General features: G+C 41.2%; 1 protein-coding gene across 1 annotated transcript in view; it reads left to right on the forward strand.

Annotated features, from left to right (window-relative positions):
• Nucleotides 1–2,036: 2,036 nt before the first annotated feature.
• Nucleotides 2,037–24,745, forward strand: part of LOC105468944 (alkaline ceramidase 3) — a 169,437-nt gene continuing 146,728 nt past the window's right edge. Inside the window, exon 1 of the mRNA XM_071075335.1 lies at nucleotides 2,037–2,224. Coding sequence (XP_070931436.1) covers nucleotides 2,122–2,224 — 103 coding nt within the window. The 5' untranslated portion in view covers nucleotides 2,037–2,121. The remainder of the gene's footprint in view (nucleotides 2,225–24,745) is intronic.

Here is a 24,745-nt window from a genome sequence, read left to right on the forward strand (position 1 = left end):
CTATAATCCCAGCTATGGGGATGAGGAGGTGCTGAGGCACGATTCCCAGGAGACAGAGGTTGCAGCGAGCCAAGATGGCACCACTGCACTCCAGCCTGGGCGGCAGATTGAGACTCTGTCTCAAAAAAGAAAAATTTCAAATAGGCTACTATTCCTATTAAATACATTGCTTCCGGCTGGGCGTGTTGGCTCACGCCTGTAATCCCAGCACTTTGGGAGGCCAAGGCCGGTGAATCACGAGGTCAAGAGATCGAGACCAGCCTTGCCAACATGGTGAAACCCTGTCTCTACTAAAATTACAAAAATTAGCTGGGCGTGTTGGCGTGCGCCTGTAGTCCCAGCTACTCCAGAGGCTGAGACAGGAGAATCGCTTGAACCCGGGAGGTGGAGGTTGTAGTGAGCCGAGATCACGCCACTGTACTCCAGCCTGGTGACAGATCAAGACTGTCTCAAAAAAAAAAACCCAAACAAACAAACAAAAAAACACTGCTTCCCTAGGTTTTGCATCTAGCAAATAAAAGTTCTGCCTCTATTTCCTGCTAATTGGCTATGGTTATTTTGTAGAAAGGCTGTGGGCTCTTCATCTCTCTTTGTCTTCTCTTTTACCTTTGACTTGCACCACATCTGACTTATTTATTTTCTAAAATAGCAGTTGTATCATCCTTCATTTATACTCTTCATTTCTTACTGTGTATTCAGGCAGAGTCCTGATACTAAGACCATGAAGAATGGAAAGCAAGGTCTCTCATCAGGATGTAGCACAGTAGGATGTGAACAAAGGGCAAGGAAGCTCTAGGGTGTGAACATCTGGGACGGCTTCAGGGAGCTGGATTTTGAAAGAAGAGTGGGGAGTTGGTCAAACGGAGAAGAGAGGCTGTCCCAGTTGAACTGTGGGAGCAAAGGCAGGCGACCCAGCACATTCTAGGAGAGGGGAAAGTTTGAGTTTGGTGTAGCTGAACACTAGGGGCAAGGGTGGTTGCATCTGTTTTAGGAAGAGCTCTCTGGCAGACCTGTAAAGTATTAGACTTTTTATTTATTTATTTAGAGACAGGGTCTCCCTCTGTTCCCCCAGGCTGGAGTGGCACAATCTCAGTTCACTACATGCAATCTCCACCTGGGGGCTCAAGTGATCCTCCCACCTCAGCCTCTCAAGTAGCTGGGACCACAGGTCTGAGCCACCGCGCACGGCTAATTTTTGTATTTTTCGTAGACACGGGGTTTTGCCGTCTACGATACTCCCAGACGGGGGCTGGGAGTATTAGACTTTTGAAGTTAGAAGTAGGGGTAGGCTGTTGGTTGCCTGGAGAGCAGGGCACAATTATAGCTAGAACGTGAAAACCTCTGTGCTTGGAGGCCCAAACGAAGCAGAGAAACTTTGCTTTAGTGCTCTAGCTAGCAGCATTCTTTTTTTAGGATCTCAGAACCTACTTTTTTTTTTTTTTGTCGGTCCTAGGTTGTTCACCCTTTCCCTTTGTCCCGAAGAGACACTTAAACCTTTATCAGAAAATCACGGTTTATTTCCTGAGAATCGCGGGGACTGGTTGAGGGTACTCTGTTTTGGGGCTCCATTTGAGGCCTGTGGCTCAATGGAAGACATAGAGGCGCTTCACTGCACAGGTTTAATCAAGCAAGGGCTTGATAGAAGGATTCATCCCACCCCCGCCCCGATTAAATCAAACCACACACCACCCCCGCCCGGATTAAATCAAACCACACACACACAAATAGAAGCTCTGGCACATCCTGACAGAATAGCCTCTGCGAAGTCAGGAAGCCCCGACCTACGGCCATTGGCGTGTCTACACGGGCCAGGAAGCCCAGGCCTCCGACCCCTTCCTGGATCACGTCCCTGCCCCGCCCAACGTGGAAGAGGGGCGGGGCCAGCCGGCGCCCTTCGAGTGGGCCTTGCGCCAGGTCAAGCCTGGCCCGGCCCCTCGGCCCAGCGGCGCCGGTGGGCGGGGCCTCCCTCAGGGCAGTGTCAGTAACGGCGTCAGGCCCCGCCCCTCGGGGAGGCAGGGCAGGGCGGGGCGCGAGCAAGCGCGCGGGCTGGGCCGGAGCCGGCCTGGTCGCCAGCCTAGCCCGGCACAGTGAGCCGAGCGCCTGGGCGGTGGCGGCGGCGCGATGGCTCCGGCCGCGGACCGGGAGGGCTACTGGGGCCCCACAACCTCCACGCTGGACTGGTGCGAGGAGAACTACTCCGTGACGTGGTACATCGCCGAGTTCTGTGAGTGTGGCCTGAGGCGGAGAGCGGGGGTAGAGGGCACCGGGCTGAGAAGACGCCGTGTGAGGAAGGCAAAGGGCGAACCTGGCCGCGAGGGGAGGTGCCAGGCCTGGCCCCGGGAGCTGGAATGCGGCGTCCTGGGCCAGCGGGAGGCTGAGAGGAGCGGGCCGGGAGTCCACTGCGTAGAGGGAGGAGTGGCGGGGTCTGGGTGGGAGGAAGGGGGCCTGAGGATTGGGGGGGCAGAAGAGCAGTGGGAAGTGGGGAGCCCCTACTAGACCTAAGGGGGAAACCCTGAGGAGCTGGGTTGGGAATGGGAATTCGCGCCCGAGAGCGGAGTGGGGCTAGGCTGGAAGATTGGAGGACCCTGCCCCTTGGAATGAGGGCCCAGGACACCTGCTCTGCTGTTGCCACCACCAGAAGGGGACAGTTCCTAGCTTCGTCTTTCCCCCAGTCCGTGAGAATTCTACCGCCTTTCCCTCCCCTTTTCACTAGAATATTAGACCTCCTCGCTCACCTCCAGAAAACAGTTTCACCAGTCTGAGATCTGAACCATCCCACCCCTATCCCCCAGGTTGTCTTAAAAGTACCAGAGGTCATCTGCTCTCTGAGTATGATTATTCAACTGTCATCTTGCACCAAGAGTCGAAGGCATCTTGCACCTAGTCTGTACCTTCTGCTCCCGCCAGGTTGCCAAGAGTACAAAGGACCAAAGTCCCCGATCCATTCTGTCGTATCCAACTATCTAGGAGTTAGGGGTTATCTGAGGACACTACTTCCACCAACTGCACCTTCTGAGGATTTAAGAATTCTTCTTTAGCTGCTGCTCTGTCAGGCACTGCTGGTCAGGTTGGGCTTGTTCTGTGTGCCTGTGTGTGTGTCTGTCTGTTTTCCTGGGCGATTTTTCCTGCGAGGCTAGGAGAAATCTGCCACTTCTTTTTCTATCATTTAATCAGGTTTTGAGATCACAATATTTGATTCTTCTTTTAGGTGCCTGCTTCTGGCAAAGTGCAGAGAACATCCTTTGGCTAACGATTACTGCCTTCTTTTAGTTGGATCTACTTCTCAGGACGTGAAGTGACTCTTCTTAGCTAACCTTCTCATTGTTGAGTCCTGCTCCCAGGCATCTGTGCGTGGCTTTGTAGGAAAGAGGCAAGCATATCATAACAAATGGTCCCACTTTATTCTGTTCTGGTAATTGGCTAAGTTTCCAAAAAAAAAAAAAAAAAAAGAACACTTTTTGCAGTTTTCAGGACTTTAGTACTATTCTCTTATGACCATGATTTAGGCTGAGAGTCACTTTTCTTGAACTATTAGTTTAAATTAATTATTTTTACATAATCATGGAGAAATATGGGCAAAGGGATCATTTGTAATGCAATTACTTGGGAACCACATGTTGGCAAAGGAAACACTTTACCAGTTTGTTTGTTGTTAGATCACTTTGGCAAGCCCATGCCTGGTCCAGAGAACAATGACCACGAGGGAAGAGACGTAAAATCATGCACTCTGTGCTGGAAATGTGTAACATGGAAAAGAGGAATTCAAGAGTCTTCAAATATTGGATGGCTATCATATAGAATAATTTTTTTTTATTTATTTAGAATCTGCTATTAGGGCCTATGGGCAGAAACTAACTGTAATGGGGAAAAGTTGACTTCAATGTAAGGAAAAACCTTCTAACCAATGATATGGGAAAGGTTGGCTTGGGGGACAGAGGACTTTCTGTCACTGAAAGTGTTAAATCAGACATTGTTCAATGAACTCGTGAATATTTTTGGAGGAAAAATTTATTTAGTTGAGAAAAGGGGCTGGCCTTAGTTGGTCTTTAGATCCTTTGCAGCTTTATGGGTCTATGCAGGTAATAATGACTCTTAGTTTAGAACCAAGGTTTTGGATTCAAATCAAAAGAAAACACTGGGCTGGGCATCGTGGCCCATGCCTGTAATCCCAGCATTTTGGGAGGCCAAGGCAGGAGTATTGCTTGAAGCCACGAGTTTGAGTCCAGCCTGGCAACATAATGAGACCCTGTCTCCATAAAAAAATAAAACAATTAGATATGCATGGTGGGTTGTGCCTGTAGTCCTAGCTACTTAGGAGACTGAAGTAGGAAGATCACTTGAGCCCAGGAGTTCAGGGTTGCTGTGAGCTGTAATTGTGCCACTGCACTCCAGCCTGGGCAAGAGTTAGACCGTATTTCTACAAAAAAATAAAATAAAAAATGCAAAGAGAGAAAACTGGCAGTTAAGTCATGTGGACTATGAGAGAGCAAGATACTGTGTTCTGGCAGATAGCTCTGAGAAATGGGAAACGACATTTGTTCTCAATGTGCTCAGAAGAGGAAACTCTGAGCAGACTGCAGGGAGGGTTTTGACATAGGAATCAGAGGGGTTGCAAGAAGAGGATGAGTGAATGTTGGCAGCCCTTTGCGCATGCACCTTGGGAGAAAATCATCTGGAGGAAGTTGAGGTCAAGTCATCTTACCATAGCAAGTCATGAGTATCTATAATAATATATCTTGGACTAAGAGAATTTGATCTTTGAAAAATATGCTGATTAATAATAATATGTTTAAAATATGTGTTTAAAGCAAATGCAATTTTAACATCATGATAGTATTTACATTAATGATAGTATTGATGGTAATATTAAAGGTAATGTAATAATAGCTATTATCTAAGTGGTCACTATGTACTACACTTTGCTAAGCACTTCTTATATCTTATCTCTTTTGATCTTTGCAGTAATTTCAAAAAGAAGGTATTATTATCCCCATTTCAAAGATAAGGACATTGAAGCTCTAAGAAACAATTTACCTAAGATTACAATAAGTGATGTAGAGATAGTATTCACATTGAGGTCTGACTCTAAAGCTACTATCCATGTTACCTTTTCATCATTACCTTTATCACACATTCATTGTTTTGCCCCTATATTCAATATTGAATTAGAAAAGAAAGGAAGACATACATGAAATACTATGCTCTCACAAAGGACAAATTGAACAACTATTCAGTTTACTCAACCATCTTTCAACTGTCTTTCAGCATTAGAATATATGTATTTTAGGGAATAATGAAGAGTTTGGGGAATTGCATATTCAGATATGGCAGTGGTTCTCAGTCACTTTCAGCACCTGAAAACTGTCTTCCGAGCATCAGCCAAGATCAGTTTAAATTCCTTTTGTTTGAACATATTGTAAGGACCAGGGGAAAAGGTCTCTCATTGTGAAATCATAAGCCACTTGATGTGCCAGAAGTTAGAGGTACAGGCAGTCCTTGCTTTGCATAATAGTGTGGGACCATACAAATGACTGTGCAAGTTAAAACCAGGTAACACTATGGTAATAATCAATGGGAAAAGTTATGATTGTTCTGTGACCTTTAAAACTTTTTGTCAAACATTGTAAACTCTCTTACTGTTGGTTATGAATATATAGGGAAATGAAAAAAGTAAGCATGTTTATTTAGTACACTTTAAAACATTAAAAACATTGAGAAATAAACTTTTTTCTTTATAAAGATCACTTATCAAGAATAATTTAAACAGTGCTTGCCTTTTTTGTCACATAACTCATAATATGGAATGAGTTGTTTTTTTTTTTTGAGGTAGAGTCTCGCTCTGTTGCCGAGGCTGGAATGCAGTGTCGCTATCTCGGCTCACTGCAACCTCCACCTCCTGGGTTCAAGCAGTTCTCCTGCCTCAGCTTCCCAAGTAGCTGGGATTACAGGTGCTTGCCACCACACCTGGCTAATTTTTGTATTTTTAGTGGAGACAGGGTTTCACCATGTTGGCCAGGCTGGTCTCGAGCTCCTGACCTCAAGTGATCCACCTGCTTCAGCCTCCCAAAGTGCTGGGATTACAGGCATGAACCTCCATGCCCAATTGTCTTTTTTCTTTTAAATTAAAAAACGTTTTTTTTTAGCCAGCTACAGCTACACTAATGAGGTCCATCAGGTTTTGGGGTTTTTCTTGAGACAAGGTCTACCTCTGTTGCTTAGGCTGGAGTGCAGAGGCACAATCAGAGCTCACTGCAGCCTCCACCTCCCAGGCTCAAGCGATCCTGCCACCCCAGCACCCCATAGCTGGGACTACAGGCGTGTGCCACCATGCCCAGCTAATTTTTTTTTTTTCTGGATTTTTAGTAGAGACAGGATTTTGCCATGTTGCACAAGCTGGTCTCAAACTCCTGAACTCAAGCAGTCCTCCCATTTCAGCCTCCCAATGTGTTGGGATTATAGGCATGAGCCACCATGCCCAGCTGGGATGAGTACTATCCCTTCATGAATTCTCTTCTAATTTGTATCAGCTTCCAAAATTTATCCTTTGCACTTTTAATATTGTGAAATCTCTCTGAGAGTTCCTTTAATGCAAAGTTGTTTTTTGTTTTTGTTTTTGTTTTTGAGACGGAGTCTCTCTCGGTAGCCCAGGCTGGAGTGCAGTGGTACAATCTTGCCTCACTGCAAGCTCCGCCTCCCGGGTTCAGGCCATTCTGCTGCCTCAGCCTCCTGTGTACCTGTGACTACAGGCGCATGCCACCATGCCCGGCTAATTTTTTTTTGTATTTTTAGTAGAGACAGGGTTTCACTGTGCTAGCCAGGGGTCTCGATCTCCTGACCTCATGATCCACCTGCCTCAGCCTCCCAAAGTGCTGGGATTCCAGGCGTGAGCCACCGCACCTGGCCACAAAGTTTTTTTTTGTTAGCATCATTTCTCCTGGGACATCTTTATCCTTTTCACCACAACTACTTTATTCATTTATGTTGATAAGTTTGCCTTCGCTTTCTCTGAATTCCTCAGGCTGCTTTTTTCTTAAATTTTTATTTTTATTTTTATTTTGAGACGGCTCTGTCACCCAGGCTGGAGTGCAATGGTGCAGTCTTGGCTCACTGCAACCTCCACCTCCTGGGTTCAAGCAATTCTCTTGCCTCAGCCACCCACATAGCTGGGATTACAGGAGTGCGCCACCATGCGCAGCTAATTTTTGTATTTTTAGTAGAGATGGGGTTTCACCATGTTGGCCAGGCTGGCCTCAAACTCCTGACCTCAAGTGATTCACCTGCCTCGGCCTCCCAAAGTGCTGGGATTACAGGTGCGAGCCACCTTGCCCAGCATCTTTTTTTTTTTTTTTCTTTTTTGAGACGAAGTCTTACTCTGTCGCCCAGGCTGGAGTGCAGTGGCATGATCTTGGCTCACTGCAACGTCTGCCTCCCAGGCTCAAGCAATCCTCCCACCTCAGCCTCCCAAGTAGCTGGGAGGTACGCATCACCATACCTGGCTAATTTTTGTATTTTTTTGGTAGAGATGGGGTTTCACCATGTTGGCCAGGATGGTCTTGAACTCCTGGCCTCAAGTGATCCGCCCACCTCAGCCTCCCAAAGTGCTGGAATTACAGGTCTGAGCCACTGCGCCCAGCCCCTCAGACTACATATTGAGAGTCCCTTGAATGACAGTAGTGTCAGCATTCTTATGGTCAGCGATTTCTTCTATAATTCTGTTTACATTTGATTGGAATTTTACTTCCAACATTATACATTTTTGTTTCTCTGCTACCCTTTCATCATTCTTGGCCAGTTCTCTCTTTCTGCACTCATTTTTGTAACATGGCACATAAGTTTATCACCCTGAGACAAGGAGGCAGCTCAACTACAGAAAGCTTTGCTTTCTGTACATGAACTGAATAACCGGTACCAGTTCACTGTGACTGATCACCAACAGACATTGAAAGAAGTGACCTGGTTGGTCACTGATGGTGATGTACCTCTGTTATTTGTATAATGATTTGTGGACTTAAGATGTAGCAGTGAAGTTTGTACTATATTCAGCTACTCACAATTAGTATACAGTGGTAACTGAAATTTGAATTGTGTCATTGGGTAATTGGTGTTATTTAACTAAACTGTGATCACTGAAATTTGAGCATATTGGAACCCTGCAAAGTGAATACTGTGTATTTCTAATCCTCAGAACATTCCTATCAAGGAATGTTAGATGTTGTTACCCCATTGTAAAGAGAAGGATGCTGAGTCTTGGAGAAGTTAGTTAAATAAGCAGCTCAGCATCATACAGCTATTAAGAGGCAGAAATGGTATTCAAATTTAGGTCTCACAACTCTTTCTACCAAGATATACTATCTATACAAAGTGGAGTTTTAGGTGCTGTTGATTTAATGGAAGAAATATTATATAAAGGGAAATGGAGGGGAATTTTAACATTTACCTACAGCTTCATGATGTGAGCCATCATGCCCAGGCCACATTTTCTTTATTCATTCTTTTGACAGCATACACTTGGGTTACTTCTACCTCTTGGCTATTGTGAATAATGCTGCTGTGAACATGGGTGTTCAGAAAAGAATTACCCAGTTAAAAGTCATTCAGAATGTTTTATTTATTCAGCAGATATTTACTGAGTACCTATTTTGTCACTGACTAAGACTGTAAAACCATTTGAAGGCAGCTTCTCTGTTCAAAGTAGCTGAGAGGGCCAGGCATGGTGGTTCATGCCTGTAATCCCAGCACTTTGGGAGGCCAAGGCAGATGGATCACTTGAGGTCACGAGTTGGTGACCAGCCTGGCCAACATGATGAGACACTGTCTCTACTAAAAATACAAAAATTTGTCAGGTGTGGTGGTGTGTGCCTGTAGTCCCAGCTACTTGGGAGGCTGAGGCAGGAGAGTCACTTGAACCTTGGAGGTGGAGGTTGCAGAGAGCTGACATCGTGCCACTGCACTCCAGCCTCGGTGACAGAGTGAAACTCTGTCTCAAAAAAAAAAAAAAAAAAGCAGCCGAGAGGCCAGGAGGAGTATGAACAGACAAGTACAAACAGGCATATTCTTTCAGGAGAAATGCATTCCCGAAAAAGTATTTGATCAAGGAATGTCCAAGAATTGACATATTATTAGAGGGGTTTATCTATCAGAAAGCTAAAAAATAAAAAATAAATAAACAAAAGAAAGCTAATAAAAATACTTGAAAATTCTCAATTATGGTTTTTATAGGACTTACCTCACCTCAGTCTGAGGAGATAACCTGGTTGGTATGACTTTCATGGATGGGAAGAATGGCTGTTATGATCTAGTATGATCATCTTGCCATATCCTTTTGTCCATAAGTGAGAATGGTTCAAGTTAGGTATTGTTCTTTCTCATAGGTTTGCTGCCTCTCTCCCCATCCTGTTCGCAGGAAGTAGGCAGAAGGAAAGTAGGGCAGCCCTCAGTCTTTATACCTTTACTATGGGATTCACTTAGATGGGGGAACAAGGTCTTTTTTTTCCTTGCTGCTGCAGCACAAGTCAAAAGGGGCTTTTATCACCTACCTCTGCCATACAGGTATGCCGTGAAAGGCATTTGACTGCTTATAGCCCTTTGCTATATTTCTTTTTTTATTTTTATTTTTATTTTTTGAGACGGAGTCTCGCTCTGTTGCCCGGGCTGGAGTGCAGTGGCTGGATCTCAGCTCACTGCAAGCTCCGCCTCCTGGGTTTACGCCATTCTCCTGCCTCAGCCTCCCAAGTAGCTGGGACTACAGGCGCCCGCCACCTCGCCCGGCTAGCTTTTTGTATTTTTCAGTAGAGACGGGGTTTCACCATGTTAGCCAGGATGGTCTCGATTTCCTGACCTCGTGATCCGCCCATCTCGGCCTCCCAAAGTGCTGGGATTACAGGCTTGAGCCACCGCGCCCGGCCGCTACATTTCTTTTCTTTTCCTTTTCTTGGGTTCCTTCCTGCCATCTTCCCTGAAAAGCAACCTCAAGTTAGTGAGCACACGTCAGGCTTCTTTTTTGGTCTCGGGACTCTGTGGGCTGGCAGAGGTGACATCCCTGTCATATGAAGAAAGATGCTCCTTTCTCTGAAGGTTATTGACAAGCAAGCAGCACTGCCTCCAAATTATAACTCAAAAGCTCGTAAGTCAACTGAAGAATGAAGGCCAAATGAAAGGACAAATTGAGTGTACAAAAGAGTTTAGGTTTAATATATCTGTGATTGTGTGTGTGTATGTGTGTGTGTGTAGCCCATGGTTCCTGGCTCATAACTCTCATATCCTTTTTTAGTCTTTTATTATAATGTTGGGGCACTGTAGGCCTCAAAGCAGGCCTCAGGAAACAGAATCTCTGTCTCTCTGGTCTTCCCCTGCCCTTCTGTCACCTACCCAAGGCAGGACTCTAATCTGACTGTGGGTCACAAAACCCTCATTACAGAGAGAGTCCTGCCCCATACCCTGGAGGAAGGAATGCTGCAGAGAGAAGCCAAGAGGAATCTGAACAGACAGGCTGGGTTTCCCCATTCAGTCTATTAATATTAGACTATACCCTTTTTGTCCAGTCATATTTCAACATGGTTGTTCATGCTTCAATCATGCCTATCCAATGAAGTCTCCATAAAAGGTTCAAGAGGACAGGGTTTGGAGAACTTCCAGATAGCTGAACACGTGGAGGCTGACAGGAAGGTGAACAAGAACTCATCCGCATATTAGGAGGGTGCTGCGCTCCAAATATATTCGGACAGAACCTCCTGTGCTCAGGACCCTTCCAGACCTGCCCCTGTGTATCTCTTCTTCTGGCTGTTTATTTGTAAACTTTGAAATATCCTTTGTAATAAAATAATAAACCTGTTTCCCTGGTTCTGTAAGCCTCTGCCCTGAACTTGGGATAGGTGTCTGAAGGAAGGGGGCAGTTTTGGGGACTGAGTCCTCAACCTGTAGGATCTGACACTATCTCGAGGTAGATAATGTTAGAATTGAATTGGAGGACACCCAGCTGGTGTCTTCTATAGAACTGATTGCTATAGAACTGATTGGGTTTCCACACACACACTTGGTCACAGAAGTCTTCTGTGATGATTATTGGGTTGTGAGAACAGAGGAAAAACACAGTTTGAGTTATGCAACAGTATCCAAGTCAGACTGCCAGTTAATTGCTTTAGGTGCTATGATCGCTTATTACAAACTTAAAACATAGATAGGTTCATAAAGGTTTTATAGTGTTAGTGCTGCAAGAGCTACCATACCAGCTATTTATTTATCTTTAATTGTGGAAAAATACACATAACATAAAATTTATCTTCTTAACCATTTTAAATGTACGTACAGTTCGGCAGTTGGTAGTGTTAAGTACATTCACACTGTTGGGCAATCAATTTCCAGAACTCTTCATCTTGCAAAACTAAAACTCTATATCCATTAAACAACTCCCCATTTTCTCCTCCTTCTAGTCACTGGCAACCACCCTTCTACTTTCTGTCTCTATAAATTTGACTAAGTACCTCGTATAAGTAGAACCATACAGTACTTGTCTTTTTGTGAGTGTTTTATTTCACTTGGTGTAATGTCCTCAAGGTTCACCCATGTTGTAGCAATCAGAATTTCCTTCCTTTTTAAGGCTGTATAGTATTTTATTGTATGTATTTGCCACATTTTCTGTTTTTTGAGAAAGGGTCTCATTCTGTCGCTTACGCTGGAGTGCAGTGGCATGATCATGGCTGACTGTAGCCTCGACCTCCTGGGCTCAAGTGATCCTCCCACCTCAGCCTTCCAAGTAGATGGGACCACAGATGTGTGCCAGCACACCTGTCTAATTTTTAAATTTTCTGTAGAGATGAAGTCTCACTATGTTGCCCAGGCTAGTCTTGACCTCCTGGGCTCAAGTGATCCTCCCACCTCAGCCTTCCAAGTAGATGGGACCACAGATGTGTGCCACCACACCTGTCTATTTTTTTTTTTATTTTTTGTAGAGATGAGGTCTCACTATGTCACCCAGGCTGGTCTCCAACTCCTGGACTCCAGTGATACTCCCAAGGTACTGGGATTACAGGTGTGAGCCACCATGCTTGGGCCACATTTTTTATTCATTCTTCTGTCAGTGTACACTTGGATTGCTTCTACCCCTTGGCTATTGTGAATAATGCTGCTGTGAACATGGGTGTACAAATGTCTCTTCAAGACCCCTGAGGTGGAACTGCTGGACTATGTGGTAACAGAGTAGCTATTTTAACCTTTTCATTATAAAGAAGCCTTTCAAAAAATTTCTTTCATGGGTGCCATGAATTTATCACTCTTACATAAATTGTAATTTATTATTCCTACATAAATTACAATTGTTAGTGGACTTTATCCCTGTTTTAATTAATCAAAGGTACATGTAACTCAATCAGATAAGTTCTAGATACTATTACCATGCTGTAATGATTATATGAGATACAGCCACTAATTAGTTTAATGCATTGATATAAAACAAAACAGCATAATATTTTCATTACAGTCTTCTTGTGGATAAGTGTGATTTTTGAAATATTAAAAATAGCCAATAGAAATAATAATAGCTAAAATTCATGGGGTTTAATGTACAAAGTTCTGAGTGTATTATCTGATAAGAACTCTTATTACAATCTTTACAACAACTCTTTAATTAGGTTCTGTAGTCCTGTTTTAAAGATCTAGAAATTTAGGGCAGACAGGGATTAAATAATTTGTCTAAAGTTTTCCATTTTGCAAGTGGCAAAGCAAAGAATTAAACTCATGCTCTGACTTCCAGAGTGCATTCTCATTCTCTCTCTTCCTGTTTTACTTTTGCTATTAGCTTTTTGAGGTATAATTTACTTACAATAAAATGCATCTATTTTAAGTATATAGTGTAAAGCAAAAAGTATCTGAGAAAAGTTTCAGCCAATTTACAAGTTTTTTTTGCCAGGGTTAAGGATCATGACCTGTGACACAGCCTCAGGAAGTCTTGAGAACATTTGCTTAAGGTGGCTGAGTTACAGCTTCGTTTTATGTTTTAGGGAGACATAAGATGTCAATCAGCACATGTAAGGTATACATTGGTTCAGTCTAGAAAGGTGGGACAACTTGAAGTAGTGAGTAGGGGGCACAGCTTACAGGTCATAGGTGGATTTAAAGATTTTCTGGGCCGAGCGTGGTGGCTCACGCCTGTAATCCCAGCACTTTGGGAGGCCAAGACGGGTGGATCGCGGGGTCAGGAGATCGAGACCATCCTGGCTAACATGGTGAAACTCCGTCTCTACTAAAAATACAAAAAAAAAAAAAAATAGCTGGGCATGGTGGCAGGCACCTGTAGTCCCAGCTACATGGGAGGCTGAGGCAGGAGAAGGGCATGAACCCGGGGGGCGGAGCTTGCAGTGAACCAAGATCATGCCACTGCACTCCAGCCTGGGCGACAGAGTGAGACTCTGTCTCAAAAAAAAAAAAAAAAGATTTTCTGATTGGCAATTGGTTGAAAGAGTTAAGTTATTATTTAAAACCTTGGAATCAACAGAAATCAGTATCTGGGTTAAGATAAGGGGTTGTAGAGACCAAGGTTCTTATTATGTAGATGAAGTCTCGTTGGTGGCTGCCCTTAGAGGCAATAGATGGCAAATGTTTCCTATTCAGACCTTTAAAAGATGCTAGACTCTCAGCCAATCTCTTCAGGATCAGAAAACAAGCTGGAAAGGGAAAGGAATTCTCTATAGAATGTAAATTTCCTCTACAAGCGACAGGTTTGCAGGGCCATTTCACATTATGTCAAAAAATATATTTTGGGTAAAGTACTTTGATTTCTTGCAGGGCCTTGCTATTTATCATGTGATGGTATATTAGAGTCAGGTTGGAATTTGGTATCTTGTTGCTCTAAAAAGTCTGTTCTGTCAGTCTTAGGATCTCTATTTTTTAATGTTAATGCTGGTCAATTGTGTGCCTGAACTCCAAAGAGTATAATGAGGCATATCTGACCCCTCTCTCCACCCACCACCCCGCTTCATCCCCCAACTTTACCCCCCAAACCCTGGCATGGACTGAACTTTTTTTTTTGAGACTGAGTCTCACTCTGTCACCAAGGCTGGAGTAAAGTGGCGCCATCTTGGCTCACTGCATCCTCTGCCTCCTGGGTTCAAATGATTCTCCTGCCTCAGCCTCCCAAGTACCTGGGATTACAGGCACGTGCCACCACCCCTGGCTAATTTTTGTATTTTTAGTAGAGACGGGGTTTCGCCACGTTGGCCAGGCTTGTCTCGAACTCCGGACCTCAGGTGATCTGCCTGCCTTCGCCTCCCAAAGTGCTGGGATTACAGGTATGAGCCACCACACCCAGTCTTGAAGTAGCCATTTAATCCCAAAACTATACACTTAACTACCATACTACCCTGTCTTCCTCCCTTATCACTTTTTTAGACCCGAGTGAGTCCAGGGACCTTATGTTGGGAACTAGTGATCTAATGTTCTCATTTTACAAATAAGGAAAAAGACCTTGAGAAGTGATCTGCCTAAGATTACATTGAAAATTAGTGGTGAAGCCTAGATTGGAATCTACATTTAGTAGTTTCTCAGTCTGGAAAATGATGGAGCTGAGGAGGATGATGTCATTATTGTTGATGTCATATTGTTAATGGGTTACCAGATCACAGGACTTCTCCAAACAAAAAGTTTCTAATGAACTGTTTTATTATGGTGAAGATACCTAACATCTATGAAGTGCTTTACAACAGTGGACCTCAGACTTTAATGTGTATGTGAATTACCTGGGAATCTTGTAAAAACATTCTGGTTAAGTGGATATGGAATGTGGCCTTAGAGTCTGCATTCCTTTTTTTCCTTTTTCTTTCTTTCTTTTTTTTTTTTTTTTTTTTTTTTGAGACAGGGTCTCACTCTATTGCCCAGGCTTAAGTTCAGTGGAATGATCATAACTTACTGTAACCTCAAACTCCTGGGTTCGAGGGATCCTCCTGCCTCAGCCTCCCGAATAGCTAGCACTGCGGGTGTCTGCCACCATACCTGGCGATTTTTTTTTTTTTTTTTTTGAGACGGAGTCTTGCTCTGTCACCCAGGCTGGAGTGCAGTGGCCGGATCTCAGCTCACTGCAAGCTCTGCCTCCCAGGTTTACGCCGTTCTCCTGCCTCAGCCTCCCGAGTAGCTGGGACTACAGGCGCCCGCCACCTCGCCCGGCTAGTTTTTTTGTATTTTTTAGTAGAGACGGGGTTTCACCGTGTTAGCCGGGATCGTCTCTCGATCTCCTGGCCTCGTGATCCGCCCGTCTCGGCCTCCCAAAGTGCTGGGATTACAGGCTTGAGCCACCGCACCCGGCCCATACCTGGCGATTTTTTAATTTTATTTTTTGTAGAGATGCGGGGAATCTTGCTATGTTGCCCAGGCTGGTCTCGAACTCCTGGCCTCAAGCGATCCTCCCAAAGTGTTGGGATTACAGGCGTAAGCCACCATGCCTGGCTGAGTCTGCATTTCTTAAAAGCTATCAGGTGATTACAGTGCTGCTGCTCTGGAGACTACACTTAGAGAAACAAGGCTTTAACATACACAAAGCATTTTTATATCTTTTTTCAGTGTTGTCTCTGTTTGTATGTAAGGAAAGTAAGTTCAAAAGGATAAGCAGTTTGTTAAGGATCACAGGGCTGGTACTAGAACCTGGGTGTCTAACTTTGCAAATCAAGTTAGGTGTTGATTACCCTGCACAGTAACAGTAGGCTGAAAACCTGTTGTGAAGGAAAGCTTGAAAAGGATCATTCTGGGTAATGAGCTAAATTGAACTTTTTTATTTCAGAAACAATTTTCATCCCTATTTTCTCTTAGTACCTTTCCCAAGCTTAAATGAAATCCCTTTTAGACTCAAGTCTATAGTTAGCAGCTAGAGCTTAGTAGGTACTTGAAGGCTGAGTACATTTGGAAGTTTAATCTTGGTATCTGCTCAAGTCTTCAAAGATATTAACTGGAAGAATTGTCATTTGGTAGCACATTTTGGAAGAAATGATTGATTTTTTTAAAGTGAAACAGTAATTGGGGTGTGTGTGTGTGTAAATAAGGAGAACAGTACAATTCCTCAAACAGTAATTTGGGGAACTTCACTGAGATAGAATATATAGTATAGTAAACATTTAAATGAAAGTCTTGTCTACTCCATTCTTATTTCAGGTTAAGATTTTAAATTTTTTTTTTTTTTTTTCAGTTTTTAGAATCTACCTTTGTTCCTTTGCCAGCTATTTCCAATAGTGGGAAAAACTCACCTGGAGAGTTTTAGGTAGTGCAGAACATTCAAAAGAAGTGAAGGCATGAAGAAACATTTTGGGACCCAGCAAAATGATAGATCCCAAAAGGGACAGTAAAAGCATTTTATGGTTGCATGAAAGTCCTAGATATTTTACTTTGGGGAAAGTACATGGTATAATGGAACAGCTGGCCATCGGACTTGCAGTCAGAATCAAGATTCCTATCTGGACTTCGCTCCATTGAACCTGTGACTTTGAGCAAATCACTTAAACCTATCAAATATCATTTTTCTCATTTTACAAAAACTGATAAAAAGAATGGTTATGAGATTTAAATGGCATGATACATGTGAAAACACACTGTGAAGTACCTGGCAAATATTAGGTACTCAATGAAGATTAGTTGAATTGGAATCTAATCAAAATAAGTTAAAAAAAAAAAAAAAAGCAAAGCTAACCCATGCTTGTTGTGGCTTCCTTACCTGTGGTGATTAGTTTTATCTGTGAACTCGGCTAGGCTATAGTATTCACTTATTTAGTCAAACACTTACCTTGGTGTTGCTATGATGGTATTTAGTAAATGTGGTTAATATCTATAATCAATTGACTTTAGGTAAAGGAGATTACCTTCAATAACATGAATGGCCTCATCCAATCATTTAAAAGGCATTAAGCACAAAAGCTAAGGTTTCCAGGAGAAGAAATTCTGCCTTAAGTTTGCAGCATCAACTCCTGCCTGAGTTTCTAGGGCATGGGAGGTGGGGACGGGGGCAGTTAAAGCTTTATTTTGGGAGGTCTACTTGATTCCTTACTTTGGTGGACTTTCCATTTCTCCTTTTCTCCCTCCCTTCTTTCTTCCTTCTTTGATCTGTTTTTAAATTCAGGATTTTTAGATGTTTTCTGTGGGAGGTTCAGTTGGATTATCTATATGTCACATATCCTTAACCTGATGCTTTTGCACATGCTGTTGGCTTGTCATTTGTCATTTGTAACTGCATTATCTGAGTCAGTGGGTATCTCTTTAAACCTTGACTGATTACTTCTTAGAGAATTAGGTGCTTTTTCTATTTCCCTTTGAGGACTTTCTATTGACTAAAGGATAAAGACCAAATTCTAACATGGCATGAAGAGCACTTCTTTTTTTTTTTTTTTTTAGATGGAATCTTGGGCTCTGTTGCCAGGCTGGAGTGCAGTGGTGCAATCTTGGCTCAATGCAACCTCCGCCTCCTGGGTTCAAGTGATTCTTGTGCCTCAGCCTCCCGAGTAGCTGGGATTACAGGTACATGCCACTACACCCGGCTAATTTTTGTATTTTCAGTAGAGATGGGGTTTCACCATGTTGGCCAGGCTGGTCGCTATCTCCTGACCTCGTGATTTGTCCACCTCAGCCTCCCAAAGTGCTGGGATTACAGGCATGAGCCACCGCGCCTGGCCAACATTTCATTTTTTTAACATGAAATTTTTACACATACAACAAAGATGGAAGAATTCTTCAGTGAATATCCATTCACCCACTAACTAGATTCTACCGTTGACATTTTATTACACTTGTTTTTATCATACACTGATTCGTTTTTCCATTCCTTTCATCTATCAGTTCATTTTATTTTTTGATACATTTTGAAGTAAATTGCAGACATCTGTTTGCTTTTCTTTAAATACTAAAGCATATCATTAAAGTTTAATTCCTTGTTTTTTTTTCTTTTGATATAAAATTTACATTCAATGTAATACACAATTTTTTTTTTTTTTTTTTTTTTTTTTTGAGATGGAGTCTTGCTGGGTTGCTGAGGCTGGAGTGCAGTGGCATGATCTCAGCTCACTACAACCTCCCTGTCCCAGGTTCAAACAATTCTCCTGCCTCAGACTCCCAAGTAGCTGGGATTACAGGTGAAGACCACCACACCGGCTAATTTTTTTATTATTAGTAGAGACGGGGGATTACAGGCATGTTGCACCACACCCAGTTAATTTTTTCATTTTTTTTGTAGAGATGGGGTTTCACCATGTTGGCCGGGATGGTCTAGAACTCCTGACCTCAGGTGATCCTCCCACCTCAGCCTCCCAAAGGGCTGGGATTACAGGCTTAAGCCACTGCACCTGGCCTGTAATACACAAATCTTAAGTTATTTTTGCTAGATTTTGAGAAATGCATAGACCTATGTAACAACCTCTATCAAGATGTGGAACTTTACCATCAGCCAGGAAAGTTCCCTCATGCCCCTTCCCTGTTAATCCCCACCTCCATCTTACCCCTTCTTTCCAGCATAAGCACTGTTGGCTGATTTTTTTTCCCTACCATAGATTAGGTTTGCCTGTTTGAGAACTGCATGGAAATGGACTCATCTAGTATTTACTATCTGGGGTAAGGCTTCTTTTGTTCAGCATGTTTTTGAGATTCATCCATGTTGCTATGTGGTAGGATTCCACTATGTGAATATACCACAGTTTGTTAACCCGTTTTCCTGTTGATGGACACATGGCTGTTTTTAGGTGTGGGCAATTATAAGTAAAGCTGCTATAAACATTCTTGGGCAGATCTTTTTGTGGATATATATTTTCATTTCTCACAGGTAAATGCTTAGGATTGGAATAATTGGGTCATAGAGTATGTGTATGTTTAGTTTTATTAGATACTGCCAGACCTTTTCCCAAAGTGGTTGTTCCACATCTTTGTCAACATTTAGTGTCAGTCTTTCAAATTTTAGTCATGCTGGTGGATGTGTGGTTGTATCTCATTGTGCTATCCAGTTTATTTTTAACTCTTCAGTCTTTCTTCTTTCGTTTCCTCGCCCTACTTACATTTCACTCTTGCGAAAACAAACTATTTACATATACATTAATACCCCATGCACTTTTTATTGTTCATATTGTTCCCATGAGAGGTAATAATAAATTTGTTTTAAAATCATGAAGTTTGTGATGGTTATTCAGCAATAAATACCTGAAAACTGTCTGATGTTGAGTTTTGAGAAATTTTGATTTTCTATTGTGAAAACTCAGAGTATGTCATATTATACCATGCCTTTTATTCTTAGAAGATGAGACTAAAGAATAAAGGTTAGTACTTTTATAAGCCCATCTGAAGATAACAAAAAATTTTATAAGCATCGTTTTATTTATACCTGCAATGTACTCAAGACTCAAAAGAATTATTTTACCCAATGAAAGCAAGTAAGTACCTCAGGGTTGAAATAATTCAGTTATGAAGCTGGAAAAAAATCTTTGACTCATCATAGGTATAGACTCTTGCTCTAACATATGTTCTTTAACTTTTCAGAGCATGCTGCTTTTAGCAGCAAGTAGGACTGGCTAGAGTCAGAACTCCAAAACTATGCATGTTAAAATCTTGATGCTGCTCTAAAAGCTGTGTGTTTATGATCTTCATTCACATATCATTTATACAAAATGATAAGGAGAGATTCTAGGTAAGATACTTTTCCTGAAATGAAACATTATGGTTTCTAAGCTATTTCACCTTCTGAGTAGCAGTTTTTCCTTTTTTCCCCCCATTTCTTTTTTTAAGCAGATATGAGGGCAATCTGACTTTGTCTTCTGAAATCCCATTGATTGCTAGAGTTGATTCAATTAATCTTGCCAATCAGATGACTGTTTTGTGTTCAGAAAGTCCAACCTAAAGGTTGACAAATGAAGAGAATTATGACCTTAATAAAGGAGGACAGTCCTTTGGTTAAGAGCAGTGATCACTAAAGAAACATTTAGCACCCTCTGTGTCCTTCCCTGATCCCATCTTTTTCCTTTTTTTCTGGAGATAACCAGTATACTTAATTTAGTGTTTATCATTTCCTAACTTTTACTGCTTTGCATTCCTAAAAATATACTATTTAGGTTTGCTTGTTTTATATTTTATATAAGTGGAATTGTACTATGTGTACATTCTTCCACAACTTGCCTTTTTTTTTTTTTTTTAACACAAATTGTGCTTGTTAGTATCATTCATGCTCCTGAGAATTGACTGCATTGATGGATGTAGATTTAGTTCATTTATTTTTGCTGTTGTTTAGAATTCCACTGTATGAATATATTCATTTATCCATTCTTTAATCATTGGACATTTTGTTGTTTCCAGGTTTTTGCTATTACAAATAAGGCTGTTGTGAACATTCTTGTGCATCTTCTGGTACACAGAAATGTAAGGGTTTCTGTATATACTTAGGAGTGTAATTGTTAGAATATAGGTCATGCTCATATTCAACTTTAACTTTTAGATTGGTGCAAAAGTAATTGCAGTTTTTGCCATACTTTCAATGACAAAAGCCTCAATTACTTTTGCAACGACCTAATAGAAGTTCTCGAATTTTTTGGTCTCATGACCCCTTTACATATTTAAAAAGTATTGAGGACCCCAAAGAGCTCTGTGAGTTAAATCTATTGGTATTTACTGTATTAGAAGTTAAAACTGAAAAAAATTAAATCTTTGTTAATCCATTTAAGATTCATATTTGTGAGAAGTGAGATTTATCCATGGGCTGTATCAGTAGTATATTTCTTTTGATTGCTGAGAAGTATCCCATTGTATGAATGTAATAGTTTGTTTATCTATTTTCCTATTGACAGGATACCTAGGCTGTTTCCAGTTTTTGGCTATTATGCATAAAGTCGAACATTCTTAAACAAGTCTTTTTGTGAATGTATATTTTCATTTTTCATGAATAAATACCTAGGATTGGAATTGCCAGGTTAAGGTTGGTTTATGTTTTAGTTTTCTAAGAGCCTGTAAGACTTTTTCCCCACAGTGATGTATCATTTTTCATTCTCATCATGGAAGTTTTAGGTGCTCCACATCCCCAACAATGTTTGATGTTGTCATACTTCTTAATTTTATCCATTCTGGAATGTATGTAGTGGTATCTCGTTGTAATTTTAATTAGCATTTACCTGATGTCTGATGATGTTGAGCATATTTTCTTGTGCTTCTTGGTCATATGTATATCTTCTTTTGTGAAGTATCTTTTCAAATCTTTTGCCCATTTAAAAAAATTGGATTGTCTTTTTATCATTGAGTAACAGGGGCTCCTTTCATATTCAAAATATAAGTCCATTTGCCAGATGGATGTTTTGTGACTATTTTCTCCCTGTCTCCCTACTTCATTTTTTTAAAGGAGTTTTTTTGATGAGAAGTTGTACGTTTTGATGAAGTCTAATTGATCAGCTTTTTCTCTTATGGTTATTGCTTTTCATAGCTTGTCTATTCCCATGTTTTCTTTTGGAAGCTTTATAGTTAATTGCTTTGTATTCAGGTCTATATCCATCTCAAATTTATTGTCACATATGGTGTAAAGTAAGGATTGAAGTTTATTTTTTCCTCATAGGCATATCCAGTTATTTTAGCACAATTTAACCACGTAATCTTCAAATAGAAGTTTCACTTCTTTCTTTCCAATCTTTATGCACTTTATTTCTTTTGCTTACACTGTTGCACTGGCTAGGACCTCCAGGGCAATGTTGAGTAGAAATGACATCATGAGTGAACATCCTTGCCTTTTCCTGATTTAAAAAGCAAATAATTCGATATTTCATTATTAGATATAATATTAGCTATAGGTCTTTTGTAGATATCCTTTATTTGATTGAGGAAGTTCTTGTTGAGTTTTATCATGAATAGGTGTTGGGTTTGTCAAATGTTATTCTTGTGATTTTATCCTTTCTGTTAATATGATTGATTGATTGATTTTTGAATGTTGGATAAACTTTGTTTCGCTGGCCCGCTTAGACATTATATGTTATTCTTTTTATGTGTTGCTGAATTTAATTTGCTTGTATTTTTGGCAGGATTGATTTTTGCCAGGATTTTTGCATCTTTGTTCATAAGAGATATTTTTCTAACATTTGTTTTTTGTTAGGTTTCTTGCTTCAGGTTTTTAGGTTGTATTTTTCAAGGAAATTTATTCATTTCCTCTAGATGGTTGAATATATTGGCATAAAATTATTTCTGACATTTCCTTATTGCTTTTTTAATGTCTGTAGAATCTGGGGTAACTCTGTTCTTTCATTCCTGAAATCAGTAATTTGTAGTCTCTCTTTTTTGATGATTAATCATCCTAATGGTTTATTTGATTTTATTATGTCAGTGGAACAACTTTTGGCTTTGTTAATTTTCTCTACTTTATTCTTATTCTGTTCTTATTTTTTTCCTTCTACTTATTTTTATTTAACATATTCCTTTTTTGGCTTCATGAGATGAAAGCTTAAAACACTGATTTTAGATCTTTCTTTGTTAATAGAAGCATTTAAAGTTGTAAATTTTCCTCTTGGCGCACAAACTGTTTTTCCTCTGTGCTCACAACACAATCAACACAGAAGATTTCTGTGACCAGATGTGTGGGATTTCTCCCCACCAACAGAGAAGCAATCAGTTTTGCAGTGGACACTAGCTGGGTATCTTTCAGTTCAATTCTGACACTATCTACTTGGTAGCACCAGATTCACAGGTTGAGGGCTCAGTCCCACAAGACTGTCCTCCACTTCCCAATGCCAGTCGGAAGCCCCATGTTGTTTTACTTGTGTTTCTGATTAACCTGCTATAAATAGGATTAGATTCAGATTCTTCTTGGCCTCTCTGTGCAGCATTCCTTCCTCCAGGGTATGGGATGGGGCCCCTTCTGAAATGGGGGTCTTGTGATCTACCATCAGATATAGTAGCAGAGAATTTATTAATGTCCAGCTCTGAGACAGAAAGGTGAGGGAAGATTAGAGTATATTTTTTAGTTTCTGTGGACTGCCATGGGGAGAAATAACAAGGACTATGGGAGCTATAAGCCAGGAACTGTGGATGAAAGCATATATATATGTATGTACGTATGTTATATATGTATACTATCACAGCACTCCCTAAGCTTATTGTGCTGGTATTTGGAGGTGGGGGCTTTGAGACATAATTAGTTCATGAGGATCTACCCTTATGACTGGGATTAGAGCCCTTGTAAGAAGATGCCAGGGTGGGGTATGGTGGCTCACACCTGTAATACCAGCACTTTGGGAGGGGGAGGTGGGCGGATTGTTTGAGCCCAGGAGTGAGAAACCAGCCTGGGCAACATGGTGAAACTCATCTCTATAAAAATAAAAGAAATTAGCCCTACATGGTGGTGCACACCTGTAGTCCCAGCTACTTGGGAGGCTGAGGTGGGAGGATTACTTGAACCTTGGAGGTCAATGCTGCAGTGAGGTATGATTGCACCACTGCACTCCAGCCTGGATGACAGAGTAGCACAATGTCTCAAAAAAAAAAAAAAAAAAAAAAAAAAAAAAGAAGTAGAATTCCCGAGCAGATAACAATTTAAGTGTTATTAACAGGGCAACAAATTGTCAGGTTTATCTTTGGTTGATATGGTTTGGTTTGGATCTGTCATTTTATTATTGTAATTATACTAGCTGTTTTTTGTTCTCCTGCGTTTTAACAAATTATTTGAATATTATTTTAGAATTAAAATATTTTACTATTGCCTTTTTAGTCATTCTTCTTTGCATTATTTATTTAGTGGTTACTCTAGGGATTAAAATACATGTCTTTAACTTTTCACAGCCTACTTCATGGACCACTTCATGAAAAATGTAGAAGTTTGCAGAATAAGGCAACTATATAGGCTCATATCCTACCTACCTTGTTCTTTATGCTATAGTTGTTATATATATTACATCTATATGTTATAAACCTCCAAATATCAGCATATTAAAAGTAAACGAGTTATAAATAAGTTAAAAGAAAAAGGAAACATTATTGTCTTTTGTAGCTTACCATTTCTGATGCTCTTCACCCTTGTCTGAGGATCTGCATTTCTCTCTGGTATCATTTTCCTTCAGCAAGTTGAGCTTCTCGTGTCTATAAATTTCTATATTTCATTATATTTTGAAAAACTTTGATCATTATGTATTCAGATTTTTTTCTGCTTCATTCTCTTCTATCCTTTGGTTCCAATTACAGCTATGTTGCATTGTTTATAGGTTCATTAGGATCTGTTTAGGATTATTTTGTAAAAAATCTTTTTTTTTTTTTTTTTTTTGAGATGGAGTCTCGCTCTGTCATTCAGGCTGGAGTGCAGTGGTGCGATCTCAGCTCACTGCAAGCTCTACCTCCTGGGTTCACGCCCTTCTCCTGCCTCAGCTTCCTGAGTAGCTGGGACTACAGGCACCAGCCACCACGCGCGGCTAATTTTTTGTATTTTTAGTAGAGATGGGGTTTCACCATGTAAGCCAGGATGGTCTCGAGCTCCTGACCTCAGGATCTGCCCGCGTCGGCCTGCCAAAGTGCTGAGATTACAGGTGTGAGCCACCACGCCCGGCCCAAAATCTTTTTTTCATTCTCTGTGCATATACATATTGGGTAGTTTTGATTGACCTATCTTTGTGTTCACTTAGTTTTTTCTCTGTCATCTGTTTGTCTGTTAGGTCTATCTGGTGAATAATTTATTTCAGATATTTTATTTTCAGTTGTAGAGTGCCCACTTAGTTCTTGCTTATTATTTCTTTCTCCAGAGATTTCCTATCTTCTTTTATTATTGTTAGCATATTTTATCTTAATT

The sequence above is a fragment of the Macaca nemestrina genome, chromosome 12 (genome assembly GCF_043159975.1).
Source record: "Macaca nemestrina isolate mMacNem1 chromosome 12, mMacNem.hap1, whole genome shotgun sequence".
Classification (NCBI taxonomy): Eukaryota; Metazoa; Chordata; class Mammalia; order Primates; family Cercopithecidae; genus Macaca; species Macaca nemestrina.